The sequence below is a fragment of the Anolis sagrei genome, chromosome 2, assembly GCF_037176765.1.
Source record: "Anolis sagrei isolate rAnoSag1 chromosome 2, rAnoSag1.mat, whole genome shotgun sequence".
Lineage (NCBI taxonomy): Eukaryota > Metazoa > Chordata > Lepidosauria > Squamata > Dactyloidae > Anolis > Anolis sagrei.
The window spans coordinates 158,426,701-158,447,073 of record NC_090022.1 but is presented as its reverse complement, the minus strand read 5'-3'; the positions used below and the strand labels follow the sequence as shown (position 1 = coordinate 158,447,073).

At 41.2% G+C, this 20,373-nt stretch overlaps 1 protein-coding gene across 6 annotated transcripts in view; it reads left to right on the top strand.

The window, feature by feature from the left end:
- Positions 1 to 20,373, top strand: part of PSD3 (pleckstrin and Sec7 domain containing 3) — a 249,639-nt gene that overhangs the window by 118,860 nt on the left and 110,406 nt on the right. For all 6 annotated transcript variants that reach the window (XM_067463981.1, XM_067463980.1, XM_060763662.2 and 3 more), the window contains one exon: positions 1,411 to 1,500. In XM_067463981.1, the coding sequence (XP_067320082.1) occupies positions 1,411 to 1,500 (90 nt within the window). The remainder of the gene's footprint in view (positions 1 to 1,410; positions 1,501 to 20,373) is intronic.

The following is a 20,373-nucleotide window of genomic DNA, read 5'->3' as shown; positions in this document are numbered from 1 at the left end:
GTTAACAATCCATAGTCACAATTGGACTATGGATTGTTAACAGCATTCTTAAAGGGAATCCAAGATCTCAGCAGTCCCAGATCTCATCATGTACTCTGCAGCCCCTCCTACAACCTCAAGAAACATAGAGTAAAGGGAAAGCTGCATACAGGCCCATAGCCAGGATTTCGTTTCCAGGGGGAGGGGGGCTGAGTTTTTTTCAGGGGGGGTTTCGGGGGGGGGGCTGAGTCTGAGTGAAAGAGGGTCTACCCTAGCAAACCTTTTGTATCATTACCCCAATACCCCCATGCATATGGGATATATTGAGTATGGTGATATGAATAAACATAACAGTTTAAATAATGCACCAGTAAGGCCTTTTTGCGAAACACCATGAGAATTTCGGGGGGGGGGGGGGGCTGAAGCCCCTCAAGCCCCCCCCCCCCCCCCCGGCTACATGCCTGGCTGCATACTAAAACACACAACTACAATACAATACACAAACAGGCTCATATACAAGACAAATTCCTAGTGGAGGCTTAAAGAAGGTTGCTATTCCCCATGGCAGGATGGTATAGTTGAATGGATTATGAAACTGGAGACCAGGGTTCGGCCATAGGAACCCATTAGGTATTTAGGGAAGTTATACACCTCCATCCTTGAAAACCCCGTCATAAGTTCACTCTTACATCACCATAAGTGGAAAATGACTTGAAGACACACAAGAGCAATTTTGCTGTGAATGACAGGCTTAAGCAGAGAGAACTGAAAAGTTACTCCAAGGAAAAAAGAGAGACCCTGTTCCCATTACTCACTTCCTATCTCTTGAAAGTAAAGCACACTTTTAATTAGTTAGAAGTAGAAAAATCTATAAATGTAAATTGGAAAGAAAGAGTTAGAAAAAGATCAGTACATGTAAATGAGAAATCTTCTCCTTCTCACCACACACTCTCTGTGACTTGCAAACATATGTAAAGCTTTTTTTCGAGGGGTGTGTTACATATGCAATTTCAGTGTGTCGATTTGAGGCTTTCATCCTAGCAAAATGATACCAGCTTTCATTTGTGGGAAGACCTTAATATTGTTGGAATGCAAGCTAGTTCTGTGTAAAGCACTTGGAGAGCTGTGGATCAAAAGCCTGTGCAATTGCAAAGATTCATTGACACCATTATACTTGCTGGACTGCTTATTCACTGATTCTTGCCTTCCCAGTAGGGAAGCCTGTTTATGCTGATTTGTATTTTAAAGCTGTACTCATGCAGATATACTTACAAAGACTGTCCCTGGGACTGCTGCTCACAACATGGTTTCTATCCTAAAGGGGAGGAGATCCATTAGAGCATTTCATATTACATTTTTTTTTAAAAAAAACTTCTTTCCTGTTGCTTCCCGTTCAAATGCATTACAATTTCTCTATCATGTTTCTTTCAGAACATTGGCAAGAAGATGTCTTGTCAAGAATTCATTGCCAATCTTCAGGGAATGAATGAAGGCCAAGATTTCCCACGGGAACTCTTGAAGGTGAGACACCTCAATCATTTTCCATCACTGGAATACAACTGCAACTTTCAGCTCTACTGATTGGCAAGAGGATGTTGCTAGTATTTTTCCAATTTTCAGTAGTTTTTTTCAATGGTAAACAATAATATAATAGGACTTTTCCAAACAGAGAGTCTGTTTTACTTTTCTACCAGGGATTGATATTGAATGCTGTAATACAGATTTATGCCTGGCAGTGTTGAATTGGGACTGACATTTAATGCTGGAATACTGAACAGGTAGGGGAATCTACACTGTAATTTCTTGCAGTTTGGCACTACTTTCAATGACATGGCTCAGTGCTGTGAAACTTGGGAGTTGTAGTTTGGTGAGGAACCAGCACTCTGTCAGAAAAGGCTATAGATCTTGTAAAACTACAGCTCCCATGATTTCGTACCATTGAGCCTTGGCAGTTAAAGTGCTGTCAAACAACATACATTCTACAGTGTAGATGCATTCTAAGGCACATCAAATTATCCAGAAAATATTATCATGTCCTTAGGTGTGATTCTCTGAGCAAAGGAAATGGGATACTGCTGGCAAGCAGCATTTTTTTGGGAGCTGTTAAAGACAGCGTACATGCATCTTTTATTAAAAGCATAACTTTTTTTGTTGTGTCAGGAGAGACTTGAGAAACTGCACGTTGCTTCTGGTGTGCGAGAATTGGCCGTCTGCAAGGACGTTGCCCAGGGGACGCCCGGATGCTTTGATGTTTTATCATCCTTGTGGGAGGCTTCTCTCATGTCCCCGCATGAGGAGCTGGAGCTGATAGAGGGAGCTCATCCATGCTCTCCCCAGATTCGAACCTGCGACCTGTCGGTCTTCAGTCCTGCTGTCACAGGGGTTTAACCCACTGCGCTACCAGGGCCCCTAAAGCATAACTGATGGTGGGCTTCAAATCAGAGAAACCATTCCTCAATCCAAAGGTTGGCAAACACTGGTGCTGTGTTAACCCTGTACAGGTCTTTTGAGGGTGGTGGATCCACTTTGATATCATTGTGTTTATAAGAAAATGAATGCAAACATATGAAATACCTAATTGCTGTGTCATCCTAGGCAGGCTTTAGAGGAAATATGTTTGGGGGCTCTCATGGAATCCCTTCCAGATCCCCCATATTCTCCAACCTCATGTCAGTACCACTGATGTGAAATCTAGTCCTCTAAAAATCTCTGTGATTCAGCTGCAAATGTAACAGCAAAGAAACTCGCAAGTGGTGTTGCACAGAGGAGAGTACAGCACATGCAGTCGAAGATCGCGCAGCCACGCTTTATTGTGGCTACTTGTTTATCAGAAAATTTGAAGGAAATAAATTTGAACTTGGTGCCAGCCATTTTGTTTAGGGTTGTATCTATGCTTTGTTGTTTAGCACTGGAGCATGTATGCAACTTAGAACTATGCCAATGGCTCCCAGGTCTCCACTGAGAGGGACAGGGTCTTCTCGATGGTGGCCCCCTGTCTGTGGAATTTGCTTCCTGGGGAAATTAGGTCATCATTCCTCCTCAATTTTAGAAAGAAGGTAAAAATGTGGATGTGGGACCAGGCCTTTGGGCAATTAGGTTAAAGGACAATGGATAATGTCTGACTATGGCTTGGAAGTGGATTTGGATAAGTTAAATGGAGTACTCAATAGTATATGGCTAGACAAATAGCTACCAGACTGGTAATAGCTCAATGGACTGTAAGTATACTGTTTTAATCTTTATGTCTTAATGTTTATGTTTTTAACTGTTATAATTGCTGTTTTGTATTTTATGATGCGGCATTGAATTGTTGCCAATTGGAAGCTGCCCTGAGTCCCTCTGGGGGTTAAAAAATGTTCGAAATAAATAAATAATAAATAAATAGGTTGTGTGCAGGCAAGCACAGCCTGTTTCTGCTCAAGAATGGTACTGTCTGGATTGGATTGTGTGATCAATGAAGGCAGAAAGTTATCTCGACTAATTTGCCACTACTCAAGACTGGCAGTTGAGTTGTTTTATTTATGGTGCAAGGTTTTTCGGTGAACTTGAGAATGGAAATGTCTTTGGGCTTTTACATTTGAATGGAAGATATAATTTGAAATCAGGACATGCTGTACGGTACGCATTTTCCACCTTGCATGCTCGGTGTATGTGCATTCATTCGATTTATTTAAGCAGCTATATCTGAATAGTTGGTGAAATCTCAGTCTGAAGAGCAAAACATTTTCCATTGTCAGTCCTAATAGGAATGCTTCTTTTTCTTTTGTCAGATTTACTTATTCAGGAAGCAGTGGTTGTTAGTGAATTTGTCTTACAATGGGAGAAATAGAAATATATTCACTTGCACACAGGGATGTATCCAGAAGCCGGTAACCCAAGGAAAGAGAGTTGTATAGTGATTTTCTACTCTTTTTGACATATTCTAGAGCAGTGTTTCTCAACCTGGGGGTTGGGACCCCTGGAGGGGTCGCAAGGGGACGTCAGAGGTGTCGGCAAAGATCATCAGAAAACACAGTATTTTCTGTTGGTCTTGGGGTTCTGTGTGGGAAGTTTAGCCCAATTCTATCATTAGGTGGGTTTGGAATGCTCTTTGATTGTAGGTGAATTATAAATCCCAGTAACTACAACTTCCAAATGTCAAAGTCTATTTTCCCCCAAAATCCACCAATGTTCACATTCGGGCATATTGAGTTTGGTCCAGATCCATCACTGTTTGAGTCCACAGTGCTCTCGGGATGTAGGTGAACTACAACTCTAAAAACTCAAGGTCAGTGCCCACATATGCCCTTCTAGTATTTTCTGTTGGTCATGGGAGTTCTGTGTGCTAAGATTGGTTCAATTCCATCATTGGTGGAGTTTAGAATACTCTTTGACTGTAGGCTAACAATAAATCCAAGCAACTACAACTCCCAAATGACAAAAATCCCCCCCCCCCTAACCTCACCAGTATTCAGACTGGGGCGTATGGAGTATTTGTGCCAAATTTGGTGCAGTGAATGAAAATACACCCTGCATATCAGATATTTTCATTACGATTAATCACAGTAGCAAAACTACAGGTATGAAGTAGCAACAAAAATAATGTTATGGTTGGGGGTCACGGCATTAGGAGGGTTGAGAACCACTGTTCTAGAGCTCACACTGAAATCAGCCAAGGCTGTCACAGTTGCCCTTTGAGAAGTGAGGAGAGTTTAATCTAGATCAGTGGTTCTCAACTTGGGGTCCCCAGATGTTTTTGGCTTCCAACTCCCAGAAATTCTAATAGCTGGTAAACTGGCTAGGATTTCTGGGAGTTGTAAGCCAAAAACATCTGGGGAACCCAGGTTGAGAACCATTGATCTAGAATATATTTTCCAATCTCCTGGGCAGCATCGAGGAAAGAAGTCAGTAGCGATGGAGAAGCTGTTTTTCTGAATTACTGTGTTGCAAAATGATGCGTATCTGAAAAGGGTGTCATCACCATGAAATCTTTGGAAAGCTCTGCTTTTGATATTTGTCACGTTCCTAATATCGTTGTTTCTCAATCAATAACAAAACTGAAATATTTTTCACCTGCAAGTGTTTATAGCTTTTCTAGAGCAGGAGAAGGTTATATTTTGGACTAGAAGTTTCAGAATGCAAGGCAAATGGAGCCTACTAAGACTTTGACTTGAAGTTGCTCCATCTACGTTTTTTCTCCGAAGATAAACCAGTGTTGTTGTTTTCTTTAGGCTGTAGGGGCATATCTGTTGTTAGGCCTCAACAGACTCAAAAATAATTTCTAGCCAAAGCAATTTGGAAGGTTCAGTCTCTGAGAAAGGTTACTCATTCGTCTTCCCTTCTGCCTGTTTCCAAGCTTGTACTTGCTTCTTTCTTGGCTTCTGGCCTAGACAAAGGATGTGGGGATTCTTCAAGCATGCGTTTTTTCAAGCTATTGGCTCTGCTTGTCTGTGACCAAACAAACATTAGTTGACGTTGACAAATCAGCTCATTCTTTACGCTGTCTTGTAGAGATGCGGTGGAATGGCCTCAGACTCTCTAATTACAGACGGTTATTGATCAGATCGATCGCAAACCCTGTGTTTAAGCAGCTTGCTTAATGTAATAAGTTTCCACTTCATTCCTTTCTTGGTATATAACTTTTCCGTTACCAGGTTGTATACTTCTGTGATGGTATCCCAAACGTGCCATTGTCTTTCCAGCTGCTGAAAATAACCCAGTACCTGTAACTGGAGTGAAAATGAAATGTCCTTGTTGGCTTGCATTTTCAGCTACAACAAATGTAAGGTGAAGATGTTGCAGTGCATCACAGATCGAGATGTTATGCTTCATTTTTTCAGGAGAAAAAAATCACCTTCATTTTGGATTTAACCTGGCTGTCTTCTAAAACTAAGTGCGAGGAGTATCCAAGTGTGACGTTAACCTTTCCACCCTTGCAGCTGTCTGCATTATTTTACTTAGCAATCACATTCATGTCCTGCATTTCCTCCAGAGAATTCAAGGTGATGCATCTTCACAACAATGATACTACAGGGTTTGCCAGTGTGTATGTGAGAGAGAAAATGCATGGCCCAAGATCACCTCGTATGTTTTGTGTCTTAGAAAAGACCAGACAATGTAGATCTCCCAGGTCCCAGTCCAATTGTACCATTGGTTCTCACTCTTCTAATATTCTTGAAAATAAATTCAAGTTTCCTATGAAAATGTCCTCTGCAGATTATACAAAAAAAGGGACACATTTCACATGTTCGCATGGGACCTGCATAGGATGACCCACCCCCAGTTCAGACTCTTAATATTTATTTATTTATTTACAGTAAGAGGCCCTCCTCTTGCTCCCCCCTCCATCACAAGCACGGTGGGTGGGGATTATTATTATTATTATTATTATTATTATTATTATTATAAAACTTTATTTGTACCCCGCTAGCATCTCCCGAAGGACTCGATGCGGCTTACAAAGGCCGAGGCCTCAACATAACAACAACATAAAACAATACAACTCAAAGCAAATCAAAAACATAAAGCAATATCAACAAAACATTACATCATAAACACAGTAAAACCAGGCTGGGCCAAATAGTGGGTACAGATTAAAAAGTACTGGGTGTGATAGGCGGCATATTTGATTTTAGGGCATGTGCAATGTGCAGAGGATCTTAAACTCTAATAAAGTGCTTCTGGGACATAGTGCTGAAGAGGGGGCCTTCTCGGTGGTGGCCCCCTGCCTCTGGAATGCCCTTCCAAGGGAAATAAGACAGGCCCCATCCCTCCCCTCTTTTCGTAAGAGTTTGAAGACTTTGTGGTTTTAATGAATCTACGAGAGTGACCAGTACTAGCTCAGTCCAGACACTGTCCGGACACGGCATAGCCCCTATATATTACTCTGGTCATTCTCTTAACAGGCTCCTGGAAATAGCCCGTCCCCACTTTTGTCATTTGCCTATTACAGTACTGTACCCAAATGCTGGTCCTATCTTATTTCAATTTGTATCAATCTTGACCCAGCCTTTTTAATTGTCCTGACCCATTCCTTTTCCATGCCCTAACAAATAGATTGTGTTTTTTAATTGCTTGTATTGTTGTGTTTGGGCTCGGCCTCATGTAAGCCGCACTGAGTCCCTTGGGGAGATGGTAGCGGGGTACAAATAAAGTATTATTATTATTATTATTATTATTATTATTAATATTAATAGATATGAAGAGCAGGCAGGAATTTTCCTTTTAATATTTATGTGTTGTTGGGTAATTCCATGCTTATGTTTCTGTTACTGTTATATTTTGTTCATGTTGTGACTCTGTATGTTTTGATGTTGTTGCTTGGAAACTGCCCTGAATCCCCCCGGGGAGATAGAGCAGTATTTAAATAAAGTTATTATTATTATTATTATTATTATTATTATTATTATTATTATCTTTACATTGTGTGGAAAGAGCCTCAACTGCAGCTTCTCTCCAAAACAAGGTCTTGAGTGCTAGGAAATTGCAGCACTTTGGGAACTCATTGTCACAAGGTATGATGGTGGCTATCAGACTGGATGTCTTTAGGGACTATTGAAAAAATTCAGAGATGATAAAGCTGTCGCTGCCTACTAGTCCTGAAGCCAAGCATAATATCTTTTGGAAAGACTCTCAAATGTATCTCTTGCTTCTTAGTTTCCCAAGAGATTTCTGAAGAACCACTTTGAGATAGCAGGTGTGGGGTTGGAAAAGCCTACATTCTCTTGGAGTGTGTTTGCTACCATTGGATAATGTTGGGTGTGTTTGTGTGGCCTTTCCTAAATTGTATCTATCACAGAACATGGGTTATGTAAGTGTGAACATCTCAGCCTTCCACAAGAGCTGTGACAGGTGACATGCCAAGCACTCCTAAGGCTATTTTTTTCCGAATGCATAAGGTTTCCATTCAGATTGGCTTTGCATTTGATGAGTCCACCAGATGGCACTGTGCCACTGCCGTGACCGCAAAATGTTGTGTTGAACTCTTTTTATCTCCTGTGGGATTAGAGACGCCCACTACCTGTTATTAATTATCAAACAGGAAGCGTGGAATAGTTTGTATCTCTGAGTCATACGTTGCTCTCTCGTTCTCTCTTATTGAGTTCTTCACTATTATGGAGCTGTGTTTGGAGGGAAAATATAGATCAATATGTTTACCCAAGGTATCAGTGTTGGTGGTTATGATAGTGGAATCATCTAGTAGTAGTAGTAGCAGCAGCAGTAGTAATAATAGGAGTTCTGAGAAAATGTCTAACCAGGGTGGCCATACAGATGGCATTTTATCTGCCCTTTCATTTGCTTTGTTGGGAAAAGCTTGAGAAGTTTCTCTGTGTGTTTCCCAAGAAAGCATCTTTCCTGTACTTTCTTACCTTTCTCAGCCTCCCTAGCAGATACATATTCATCCATTGTGCTTCCTCTCTGCCAAACCCAACAGGGAAGATGTGGGTCGGGAAACCAGTTTCCATCTTGTATGGTCTACCAACTTATTGGTTTGCTCGGTCGCTTCGCCTCTACAGCTGGCAATGGCAGCTGGTCCCTCCCTTCTGTGGACTAAGCAAAACTACGGTTGGGTAGATCTGTAATTGGTTAAGCGGATGAACCTAGAGGATGCTCACCATGCTTCCTCTTCATCCTGGAAAGAAGTGACGAGCGGAGTGCTATCAGCATGGTTCCATCCTGGGCCCGATCATGTTCAGAATAATAATAATAACAATAATTTATTTATCGTGTCAGGGGCAGACCATACTGTTGCATTGCATTTTTAACAAAACAAACAAACAAACAAAACACAAAGTTTGCAAGCTTGGTAGTTGATTAAATGTCCTTTGACCAGTATCTGGCCACTTGGAGTGCCTCTGGTGTTGCTGCAAGAAGGTCCTCCATTGTGCATGTGGCAGGGCTCAGGTTGCATTGGAGCAGGTGGTCTGTAGTTTGTTCTTCTCCACACTCGCATGTCATGGATTCCACTTTGTAGCCCCTTTTCTTAAGGTTGGCTCTGCATCTCGTGGTGCCAGAGCGCAGTCTGTTCAGCGCCTTCCAATTCGCCCAGTTTTCTGTGTGCCCAGGGGGCAGTCTCTCATTCGGTATCAGCCATTGATTGAGGTTCTGGGTTTGAGTCTGCCACTTTTGGACTCTTGCTTGCTGAGGGGTTCCAGCAAGTGTCTCTATAGAGCTTAGAAAACTATTTCTTGAAATGCTGGAATGTGTCCAGGGGAGGGTGACTAAATTAATCAAGGGTCTGGAGAACAAGCCCTATGAGGAGCGGCTTAAAGAGCTGGGCATGTTTAGCCTGAAGAGGAGAAGGCTGAGAGGAGACATGATAGCCATGTATAAATATGTGAGAGGGAGTCATAGGGAGGAGGGAGCAAGCTTGTTTTCTGTTGCCCTGGAGACTAGGACGCGGAACAATGGCTTCAAACTACAAGAAAGGAGATTCCATCTGGACACGAGGAAGAACTTCCTGACTGTGAGAGCTGTACAGCAGTGGAACTTTCTTCCCTGGAGTGTGGTGAGGGCTCCTTCTTAGGAGGATTTTAAACAGAGGCTGGATGGCCATCTGTCAGGGGTGCTTTGAATGTGATTTTCCTGCTTCTTGTCAGGGGGTTGGACTGGATGGCCCATGAGGTCTCTTCCAACTCTATGATTCTATGATTCTATAGGACAGAGAATCTATTCTGCCCTTTAGGGCAAACTTTAAAGGAGCCAACCAAGGTGATGAATCTGTTTTTCAGATAGGGTTCAGTACCCTGGATAGCTCCTTTAATGGTTAATCTAATACCAAGGCTGCATTCACCAGGCATTCAGTTGGCATTCTAGGTATTGAATGTTTGCCTTGTATTGTGTATGCTGGAATCTGCCCTGAGTCCCCTCAGGAAGATATGGTGGAATACAAATAATGTTGTTGTTGTTGTTGTTGTTCACCACTTTGCTAATATGGTAGCTTGTCTGAATAGGGAGCAGTATTGACCCGTAAGAAACTTAAGAGGTGATGAGCACGCAGACTGTATGTTGGCAACATGTCTCCCGAGCGTTGATTTTTGCAGCGTTTCAAAATTATTCATAATTTCTACAATGTTGTGAAAGCATATTTCATAACTGTTTAAAATTTCATAAATGATTTATTTTTTCTTGTATAGTATATATTCAAGGCATTGGACCAAAATGTAAGATAACTACCAAAGTATTATATAATCGTCATAGAACAATTTTTAAAAATAGGAGCAGGCAAGGTGGTGCAGTTTCGAAAACAAAAGGCAAATCAAACCTTTAAAGCCTCTGTGAAAGCAAGAAGAAAAGACTTTGTTCCCAAGGAGACCATTCCATAACAGTGTCCCGCCACCCATGAGAAGCCTCTGTTTCAGTTTATGCTCCAGTCATCTTTTGGACACTGATGGTAAAACGCAGCCAGGTTAATATGGCCAAAGCAGGTATTAAGAGTTTGAAAAGCCAATGCAGGCATCGCGACTCAAAGTATACCTGAGTGAAATTAGTAATTTGTAGTTGCAATATAATTTGGCTTAACTGAAAACAGATAGGGGATGATGACAATCAGGACAACAGTTTTGGAGAGTTTAAGGTGTTTTAGTCTTTTCTCTTAGGCTGAGGTTCCCCTTCCACCACTCGGGAAGAAAGCTCAGTGGATACCAATGAAAATTTCTCTTCAATATAGACCAATAGTAGTGTGTGTATGCACGTGCATATGTCTACGAGAGAGAAAGAACTAATGGATCAGAATTAATGTTGCGGAAGGCATAAGAAGAATACAAACATGTTTAATAATGATGATGATGATGATGATGATGATAATAATAATAATAATAATAATAATAAAAATAAAACTTTATTTATACCCTGCTACCATCTCCCCAAGGGACTCGGTGCGGCTTACATGAGGCCGAGCCCACAATACATCAATACAAGCAATAACAACAACAGTAAAACAATTAAATAAAACTCAAAACAAAAAAGCAATATACAATGACAGTAATACAACGCACAATTAAAATCTATGGCTGGAATAATGTAATTAAAGTTAAAAATAATGCTAGGCATGGATAAGGTGGGAGCGTACAACAATCCTAAATCAGTGTAAAGTGCATTTGGAGGGCATAATGCTGAGAATTCATTATTCTGGGAAGGCACACTGGAACAACCATGTTTTCAGGCTCCTCCTAAAGACTGCCAGGGTTGGGGCATGCCTGATGTCCTTGGGAAGTGAGTTCCAGAGTTGAGGGGCCACCACTGAGAAGACCCTCTCCCTTGTCCCCACCAGTCGCGCCTACGATGGCGGTGGGAGCGCAAGGAGGTCCTCTCCAGATGAACGAAGAGATAGTGTGGGTTCATACAGAAATGGGAATAAATAAAACAACCTGATTTTGAAAAAATAATATCCACCATGGCTTCCATCCCTAAGATCTAAAAGATGCTCCTATTGTTCCTTTGTTTTTCAGACCTTCTTATCTCCTTTGCCTGAATTTTGTGCTTTCAAAATTAGCTCTTACTAGCACAGTAGAATCTTCCATGGCTTCAAGATGAGTACAGCTAGTTCCTCAGGAAGTTATCTCAAACCATATGTCACCAGTAGCATATGCCTTGCAAGTGCAATTCACATACGGTTGAGACAAAAAAACCCACAGCTTATAATATGTGTAGGTAGTTCTGAGTGTGCTACACTTGCATGACATTTTGAAAAACATCACTACCTAATAGCTGTAGAGATACACAAATGTTGTTTTGGTGTGCATGCAGCCCTCTTGATTCCACTTGGTAATAGTTATGTGCAGCTAAGCATAAGATGTTGAGATCCCAAATCTCCAGGTATAATGTTTTCTGTTTGCTTAATGCTCATATAATGAGAGTCGATGTACAAAGATGCGTCTATCACCAGCAGACATATTTGTGCCTTTTCGCAGAACAGCTTTCACATCCTCCGTCATAGTATGGTAATATATGCAAAGAAACCTTTCATCAAAGCCAACATCTGAATTATATTCCTTTACAGCACATGTGTCTGTATTCACATGTACATGTTACCTTTTTTTGGAGGATGTAGCAAGGTTCAGAATGCAGGGAGAAGGTGCTACTGTGCCTGACAATGTTAAAGGTTTTAGTTTCTGTTGTACATTAAATTGAGAAAGAAAGAGTGTCCTGTATCTGAAATGGAGAAAGGGAGAGAATGTTGGAGAGAGTGATAAAAATGGAAGTGTGTCTGCCAGAGAAAGGGAGAAAGAGATAGCAGATTGCAGTGTGTTCCTGATGAAGGGGATAATGATGTGGATGCAATGTAGATGTACTGAGGGAATGAGCTTTGTGAAATAGGAAGACCTTGTCAGTTTTTAATGTCGGCGTCTCTGTGACAGGGAGTGAGCAATGATGAAACACATGATACATATTCAATATACAGTTGGCTTTCCATATCCATGGATTCTCTGTCCAAGGATTCAACCATTCACAGCAGAACATATTAATCAAATTCACAAATAATCCAATCTGCCAGTATCAGTGAATAACCAAATCTGCTAAACTGGACAAAATTCCTTTTTTAAATTGCATTTTTTTCCACTTTTATGCAGGACCCTGCGTCTCTAACCCCACAAAAGTGTGGGGCTTATTGTATGCCAAGTAGCTCTAAGAACTGACTTTTTTCGTTGTAGTGAGATTCCTTTCCACTCAGTTAGTACAGCCAACCCTCTATATCAGGGGTCGTCAAACTTTATAAGCTGAGGGTTGGTTCAAGGTACCTCAGACCATTGAGAGGCCGGACTATAGTCTGAAAAAAACCGAACAAATTCCTATGCACCCTGCACGTATCTTATTTGTAATGCAAAATATATGAGAGAATGATACAATATTTACAATGAAGAACAATTTTAACCAATATAAACTTTCTGTTGCACTCTAGGACAGGAAAAGCCCTCAGACTTTAAACACCACATGTTGAATAGGAAAACAATCATTTTATTGGAGATAACTTAAAAGCAGCAAAGTAAAAAAGCACTATAAAGAAATAGGTAAATCCAATTAGGTAAGAAGATAAGCAGGAACAAAATAGTCTAGGGAAAAGTTCAGCAAAGTTCATGAAAACAAAGTCCACACTTCTCTAATATAATCCAGAAAACCAGGAAACATTAATCCAAGGCATGAGCATGCAATCATAAAATCCAAGAATCAAAACCATGAAACAAGATATACTTAAGTATGAATCTTCCAAGCTAGGTTTCCATGAAACAAGGATGAGATTTAACTTGATTCCAGATGATGCTTCATCTGGCTACATTTCCCATATTTGAGACTTTTATCCCCTCATTAAGCTACCCCAAGAACTCAGAAATTAGTTTTGCTTTAGTTGAGATTCCCTTATCTTGTTCTGACGGAGCCTGGCAGAACGCCGAAGCCACTGTTTGGCTTGTCTGTTTTAACTAATTTCCTGCTACTGTCCTTTTTCTCATTAACTTTTGCAGCTGGGCCAGGTGGTGAGTTGTTTTCAAGCTCCAAATCCTGGGAACTCTCTGGTAGCAATTCAGGGAGTGCACCATCATCCTTACACCCCTCAGAGACATTCTCATAGGAAACTACACTTTGAACAGGGATCTCCTGGTCATTCTATGTATCAATATTATTGACCAAACCATTGCCATCTTGAAACTCATCTTGAAACTCATTGACACCACTCCCCACATCCAAAGCACCCTGATCCTGAAACAAAATCACAGGCTGAGTGCCAACACTTGCCAATATTTCTGTGGGAAGTGTGATCCTGCTTTTGGCTGATAAGATATGTGAAGTTAATTAGGATTGTTGTTGATGTGTGCCTTTAGGTTGTATCAGACTTAGGGTAACCCTAAGTCTAAAGTTTAGGGTGGGGGCCGCGTAAATGACCTTGGAAGGACACATCCAGGCTGCAGGCCTTAGTTTGGTGACCCCTGCTCTATAAGCACAGGTTCTTTATCCATAGATTGAAAATACTCTCCCCAAAATATCCAAAAAAGCAAACCTTGATGTTGCCATCTTATAGAAAGGTTACCATTTTACTATGCCGCTGTATATAATGGGACTTGGTAATCTACAGATTTTGGTATTGACAGGGTTCCTAGAACTAAATCCTAGCAGATATCAATGCATGTATCAATAGAGTTGCAATATTATGATGTTTTTAACTCCACAGTTGAGTAAAAGTTATCTCTTAATTTTCTTTAAGTAATCGAGAGTGTGAAGGAATTATATTATGACGTGCTGTATGCGTTTCTACATGGTACAGATCCCTCTTTCTTTCCTCTGTTAAAGGATGAGTAGTACTGATACATATCATATGATTGAAGCTAAGAAGGTCTCATACATAGCTAGAATTCTTAATCAGGGTCTGGAGCAGCCTACAAACTTTTCTTGAGCCAAGAACCAGACTAATTATAATTTGTGTGATTTGAATGAGAAGGCAGAATTTGGTCTAGGACAGTGGTTCTCAACCTGTGGGTCCCCAGCTGCTAAACTGACTGAGATTTCTGGGAGTTGTAGGCCAAAACACCCAGGGACCCACAGGTTGAGAACTATTGGTCTAGGATGATCATAGGCTCGATACGTGGGTTGTATGCTTTTGACTACCCAGTACTTTATCTGCAGTTTGGAAGCCTTCATTATCAACTATCACAGTTGATTCTGGGTTTCAGTTGTACAAGAAGAGCTTTTGGGGAGTCATATTCAGAGTTTGGAAGCCTTATTCTTTTAGCCAACCTCACTCAGAATTTCCCAATTCTGGCAACTTCCCCAAGTTGTGGAGGACACAGATTCCACAGTTTATGTTATTCTACCTGAATACACCAATACTTAATTACCTTTATTGTTTATATACTATCTCCAATATATGTGGCATTTCTCAGAGTTTCATAAGCAAAGCAGTATGCTACCTCCAAGGTAATTAATACTGTAAATGGTGATAAAACCGATCACAAAGGAAGGGAGCAGTGGAAGAAAGTAAGTTACTGAGAGAAATAGGAGAACCAATGCAGTTACACATGAATTTTATTTCAAAGCAAGTAAGGTGTTCAGCAAAGGGCTTGCAGAAAAGGGAATAACACATAGGAGAAGTTAGTGTGTTTTAGTGATTCACGTATTGTAGGGGTCCTCAAACTTTTTATACAGAGGTCCCTTAGACTGTTGAGTTTGAAAAAAAAACATGAACAAATTCTTATGCACAACACACATATCTTATTTGTAGCACAAAAAATCCTCCTATGAAATAACAATACAGTATTTACAATGAAGAACGATTTTAACCAACATAAACATACCAGTATTTCAATGGGAAGTGTGGGCCAGCTTTTAATTTAGGATTGTTGTTGTTGTTGTTTTGGTGTGCCTTCAAGGAACCTCAGGCTGACCCTAAGTCCAAAAATTAGCATGGGGTTAGATAAATGACCTTGGAAGGCCACATCCTGCCTGCGGGCCATAGTTTGGGGACCCCTGGCATATTGCGTATAACACAAGTTCACATCCTCATTCACATACCCTGTCACAGTGGGTCACCTTGGGCCACATATACATACATACCCTCCTCCAACACGTGCACAGCCCTCTTCTCCCTTCTACCAGTAGTAGTAATATTGCTATCATGCTGTACTACAACATCCGACATCTCTCAGGGACGGTGAAGATACAGCTCTCCAAAAGTTGGGTTGCTTTGAGTTTGCTTTGAGTTTTGAGTTTTCGAGGCTGTATGGCCATGTTCCAGACACAGTCTGTTCTGACATTTCATTCACATCTATGGCAGGCATCCTCAGAGGTTTTGAGGACCAAAAGTTGTTTAACTACAACTCCCAGCATCCTCACTCTTAGCCATGCTAGCCAGGATTGATGAGAGGTGCAGTCCCACCACATCTGGAAGCCCACACTTCTCCCTGCTTTCTGCCTGACTTAAATTATCTCAGAGGAGGTGAAAGAATTGAATATGAATAGTATAGTACTTTGAAATCAATTGCTCATTCAGGTGGGCTTTCACAATGGATTAAAAGACGGGTTTATAAAACATATGGTATGACATATGTGCACTAGTTATGTTGCTAGGCTGACCTTTGTGGCTTCTGTCCTTGACTTCCCCTGTCTGCTTGTTAGTTGATGCATTTTGAGTTGGCTTAGTGGGTTTGGCAATTGCATGAGATGAATATTTCTACAAATAGTGCCTTTATCTCTGCCTACAGCACTCCAGCTTGCAAAAGCAGAAGTAAAAAAAGCAGCCAGCCAGATCACATTGTTACAGCCAGGTTTTTCTGTCCCGTCCCCTCTCAGTATCTTCCAACCCAAGTAAGCTTTTGCTTTTGAACTTGGAAAGAAAAAGTGTTAAATAGCAACATAGTCACTGATGTACAGTCAGTTGAAAGTGATGCATATGCATTTAAGGAGCTTTTTTGTGTAACAGTATTATTTCTATATTTTTTCCTATGGCTAATGATATTTAAAATAAGTTCCCTTGGTATAATACTGTTCCCATCCTAGTGAAGAGCTGTGGAGATTTGATCCTTTTAAAGTTGTCACATTCAAGCATTGAATTCAGATTCCACACGTTTTTGGACTTTAGCACCCATCATAGAATCCTAGAGTTGGAAGAGACCTCATGGGCCATCCAGTCCAACCCTCTGCCAAGAAGCAGGAATATTGCATTCAAATCATCCCTGACAGATGGCCATCCAGCCTCTGTTTAAAAGCTTCCAAAGAAGGAGCCTCCACCACACTCTGGAGCAGAGAGTTCCACTGCTGAACAGCTCTCACAGTCAGGAAGTTCTTCCTCATGTTCAGATGGAATCTCCTCTCTTGTAGTTTGAAGCCATTGTTCCGTGTCCTAGTCTCCAGGGAAGCAGAAAACAAGCTTGCTCCCTCCTCCCTGTGGCTTCCTCTCACATATTTATACATGCCTATCATATCTCCTCTCAGCCTTCTCTTCTTCAGGCTAAACATGCCCAGCTCCTTAAGCCGCTCCTCATAGGGCTTGTTCTCCCCCCAACTGGTAAGGGATTGTGGGAATTTTTCATCAAAAACCTCTAGAAGCCCAAAAAATGTATATTCCCCACCCATGGTGTATTGAGAAGATCTTTTTCATTGTCTGTCTTACAGCACTTGATTAATTTTTTTGTCAGGTTTTTCAAGTTACTCTGTTTACCTGGAGTTGTTTGATTAATCTGTCTTTATGTCACATTGTTTTCCCTTTAATCTGTACAGACACCAATATTTTTATTGTGCTTGTTATGTTGTGTCGTTTTTATTTTACTCCCTGTCTTGTTATCTACGGTTCACTGCTTTAGGCAAATGTTTATAAATAAATGAAGCCACTCTTTTAAACATGCAGGAGTCCTTCCCAATTGGCATCTCTTTCTGTGTATGTATTTTTTCCCCATTTAAACTCTGATTTTGTTTTTTCAAAAAATCAATTTATACATGTAGCTAAGATCCCGCATCAGGAGATGTATGTGTATCACATGGCAACCTTTCTGTAGTTATGTCTCCTGATGCTAGCTCTCTGCAACCCACTATGTAAACCTTTGTCTTCTCTATATTTTAACTTTTGTACATATTGTAAGGTGCTGGGTTTTTTACTGACTTTTTAACCATCTAACACAGTGGTTCCTAATCTATGGTCCGTGGACCACCAGTGGTCCCGAAGAAGTAAAATAAGGTCCGTGGCCTCACCGTTACTGCACCGTTGCAACGAGAGTGAGTGGTCTCTTGAAACCCTCTAATAGTACAGAGGTAATGGGGATGACGGGAGAGGAGAGGATGACTACCCACGAAAGGCACGACAACAAGCTTCCTGACTGCTGCTTCCCCTCCCCCTTCCTCCCCCTGAGTGGAGCTGTCCCATGTGGTGCCTGGAAGTGGAGTTGCCTTGATGTCTTCATTTGTAGGCCTGTTCCTGGGATTATTTGGGATGCTGGTTCAGAAAATTGCATTGGATAGACCACATCAGCTCTAGATTATTAAATACTAGCTGTCCCCTGCCACGTGTTGCTGTGGCACAGTCTGGTGATCTGAAAAATAAAGTAATGGGAAAGTGTTGGTTTATGCTTGTTGGTAAAAAGTGTTTCTTGCTGTTTCTTTGTCAGTGTTGATGTGAAGATTGTCTGGTTTGCCTACTCTGGAATATGCAACATATAATTGTCCTTCTTTAGGGGTCCCTTTCAAATCTATGATACTATCTCTTTCTGTGTGTGAATCATATATCTATATATATATATATCTGTGGCTGGATGGCTCTTTGTCAGGAGGGCTTTGATTATGTTTTCTTGCCCTGGTGACTGGGTGGCCTTAAGTGTTTTCTGTTGGTCAAGGGGGTTTTGTGTGGGAAGTTTGCCCCAATGCTGTCATTGGTGGGGCTCTTTGGTTGTAGGTGAATCGCAGTAACTACAACTCCCAAATGTCAAGGTCTATTTCCTCCAAACTCCACCTGTGTTCATATTTGGGCATATGGAGTATTCGTACCAAGTTTGGTCCAGATCCATAATTGTTTGTGACCACAGTGCTCTCTGGATGTAGGTGAACCACAACTCCCAAACTCAAGGTCAATGCCACCAAACCCTTCTAGTGTTTTCTGTTGGTCATGAGAGTCCTGAATGCTACATTGGCTCAATTCCATCATTGGTGAGTTCAAATTATCTTTAATTGTGTTGTTGTTCATTCATTCAGTCGTCTCCGACTCTTCGTGACCTCATGGACCAGCCCACGCCAGAGCTCCCTGTTGGCCGTCACCACCCCCAGCTCCTTCAAGGTCAGTCCAGTCACTTCAAGGATGCCATCCATCCATCTTGCCCTTGGTCGGCCCCTCTTCCTTTTGCCTTCCACTTTCCCCAGCATAATTGTCTTCTCTAGGCTTTGCTGTCTCCTCATGATGTGGCCAAAGTACTTCAACTTTGTCTCTAGTATCCTTCCCTCCAGTCAGCAGTCGGGCTTTATTTCCTGGAGGATGGACTGGTTGGATCTTCTCGCAGTCCAAGGCACTCTCAGGACTTTCCTCCAGCACCACAGTTCAAAAGTTAATTATAGGTAAACTATAAATCCCAGCAACTACAACTTTTTGAATCAGCATCCCAAATAACCAAACCAAATCTGACGTTGACAAAAAACTGATTCACAACACCTTTGGTATTAATGTTGGAGAGTGGTCCCTGGTCAAAAAAATGTTGGAAACAACTGATCTAGCAGTAAGCAATATCACCTGAACTAGTTAGCATAACAAACTGTTATATTTTTTCCATGTGCACGAAAGCGAAAGTATTTCAGATTGGTCAAGGCTGGCAATTTTTACTAGCCTGAACTGGAACCAAGCAAAAAAGACAGCTCAGTATGGATCAGAATCAGATGAACAGTGTAATGATACAGTTCCCTGCAGTTCATAGCTCTTCCTCCAAATCCCTGTAGTTTTGAAGTCTGCAAACATAAGGTCTGACTCTTCAGCGTTTGTGCATGAAGTAGACAAAAGATGTAGTGCACTAGAATCAGAGTTCGATTCCAAGCCCTTGGCGATGCTTCATCATTTAAAAAATCTACCCATTACTTGGGGGAAAAATTGCTCTGTTCATTGTTCAGTCTGGAGAAAGACATCGATAATAGGAAATGTCAGTTACCAAATGTTTCAATGGTTCACTCTGAGTGTAAAATGTCCTTAAGGGGAGACATGTATGAAATCTACTTCTCACGATTTAAACCTGTGACTCACTAATACAAGGGATATCACTTCCAAGCGTAGCAGGAATTGTGGCATAGCAGCAGTCTCTCAATGGCTCCCTCCCTCCCTGCTCCCAAATTTCCAAAGTGTATCTCTTGTATCAAGCTTGAGCCAAAGACATATTTTTAGGTTTAAGGCTCGTTAAAATAAACCTAAAGAGAAGAGAAGAGCTGAGAGGCTGAAATGGATGTCTTGTTTGCAAGAGAATGGTGTGGATAGGAGAGAAAATGAAGATTTGATGTAAAACATTGCCATTTGGGTTTTACAGTGTGCCCATAATGTTATGTCAGTAGCAACATTTATTAGATGAACATTTAGGGCCAAGCTTTGAATTGAACTAGATCCTGCTTAGAAGCTTAAAAAAATGGTTACTGACTTCTTATTTTTCCTAACTGAACCGGCCTTCTCTTTTGCCAACTCTCCCCAGCAATTTCCTTTTGAAAGCCGCAGGGAGGTATTTATCTCATTTTGCTGTCATTCTCTTGTGCTTTAATGAAAGATTTGTTTATTTGTCTCTTGAAGGGCTGTCTGTCACAGGCGGTCTCCCTGCTTAGACCCTGCAAAACAAACCCGTGGTTATAGAGAATTAGCGATTTCTTGTTTGATCCCGTCCACTTATTTCGCATGGCTAAAGGGAGAAAGTGAACAAGCTTGCATTCTCTTACTTTACATAATGCAGGTCATACTGGGAAGGCTGCTGTGTATATAAC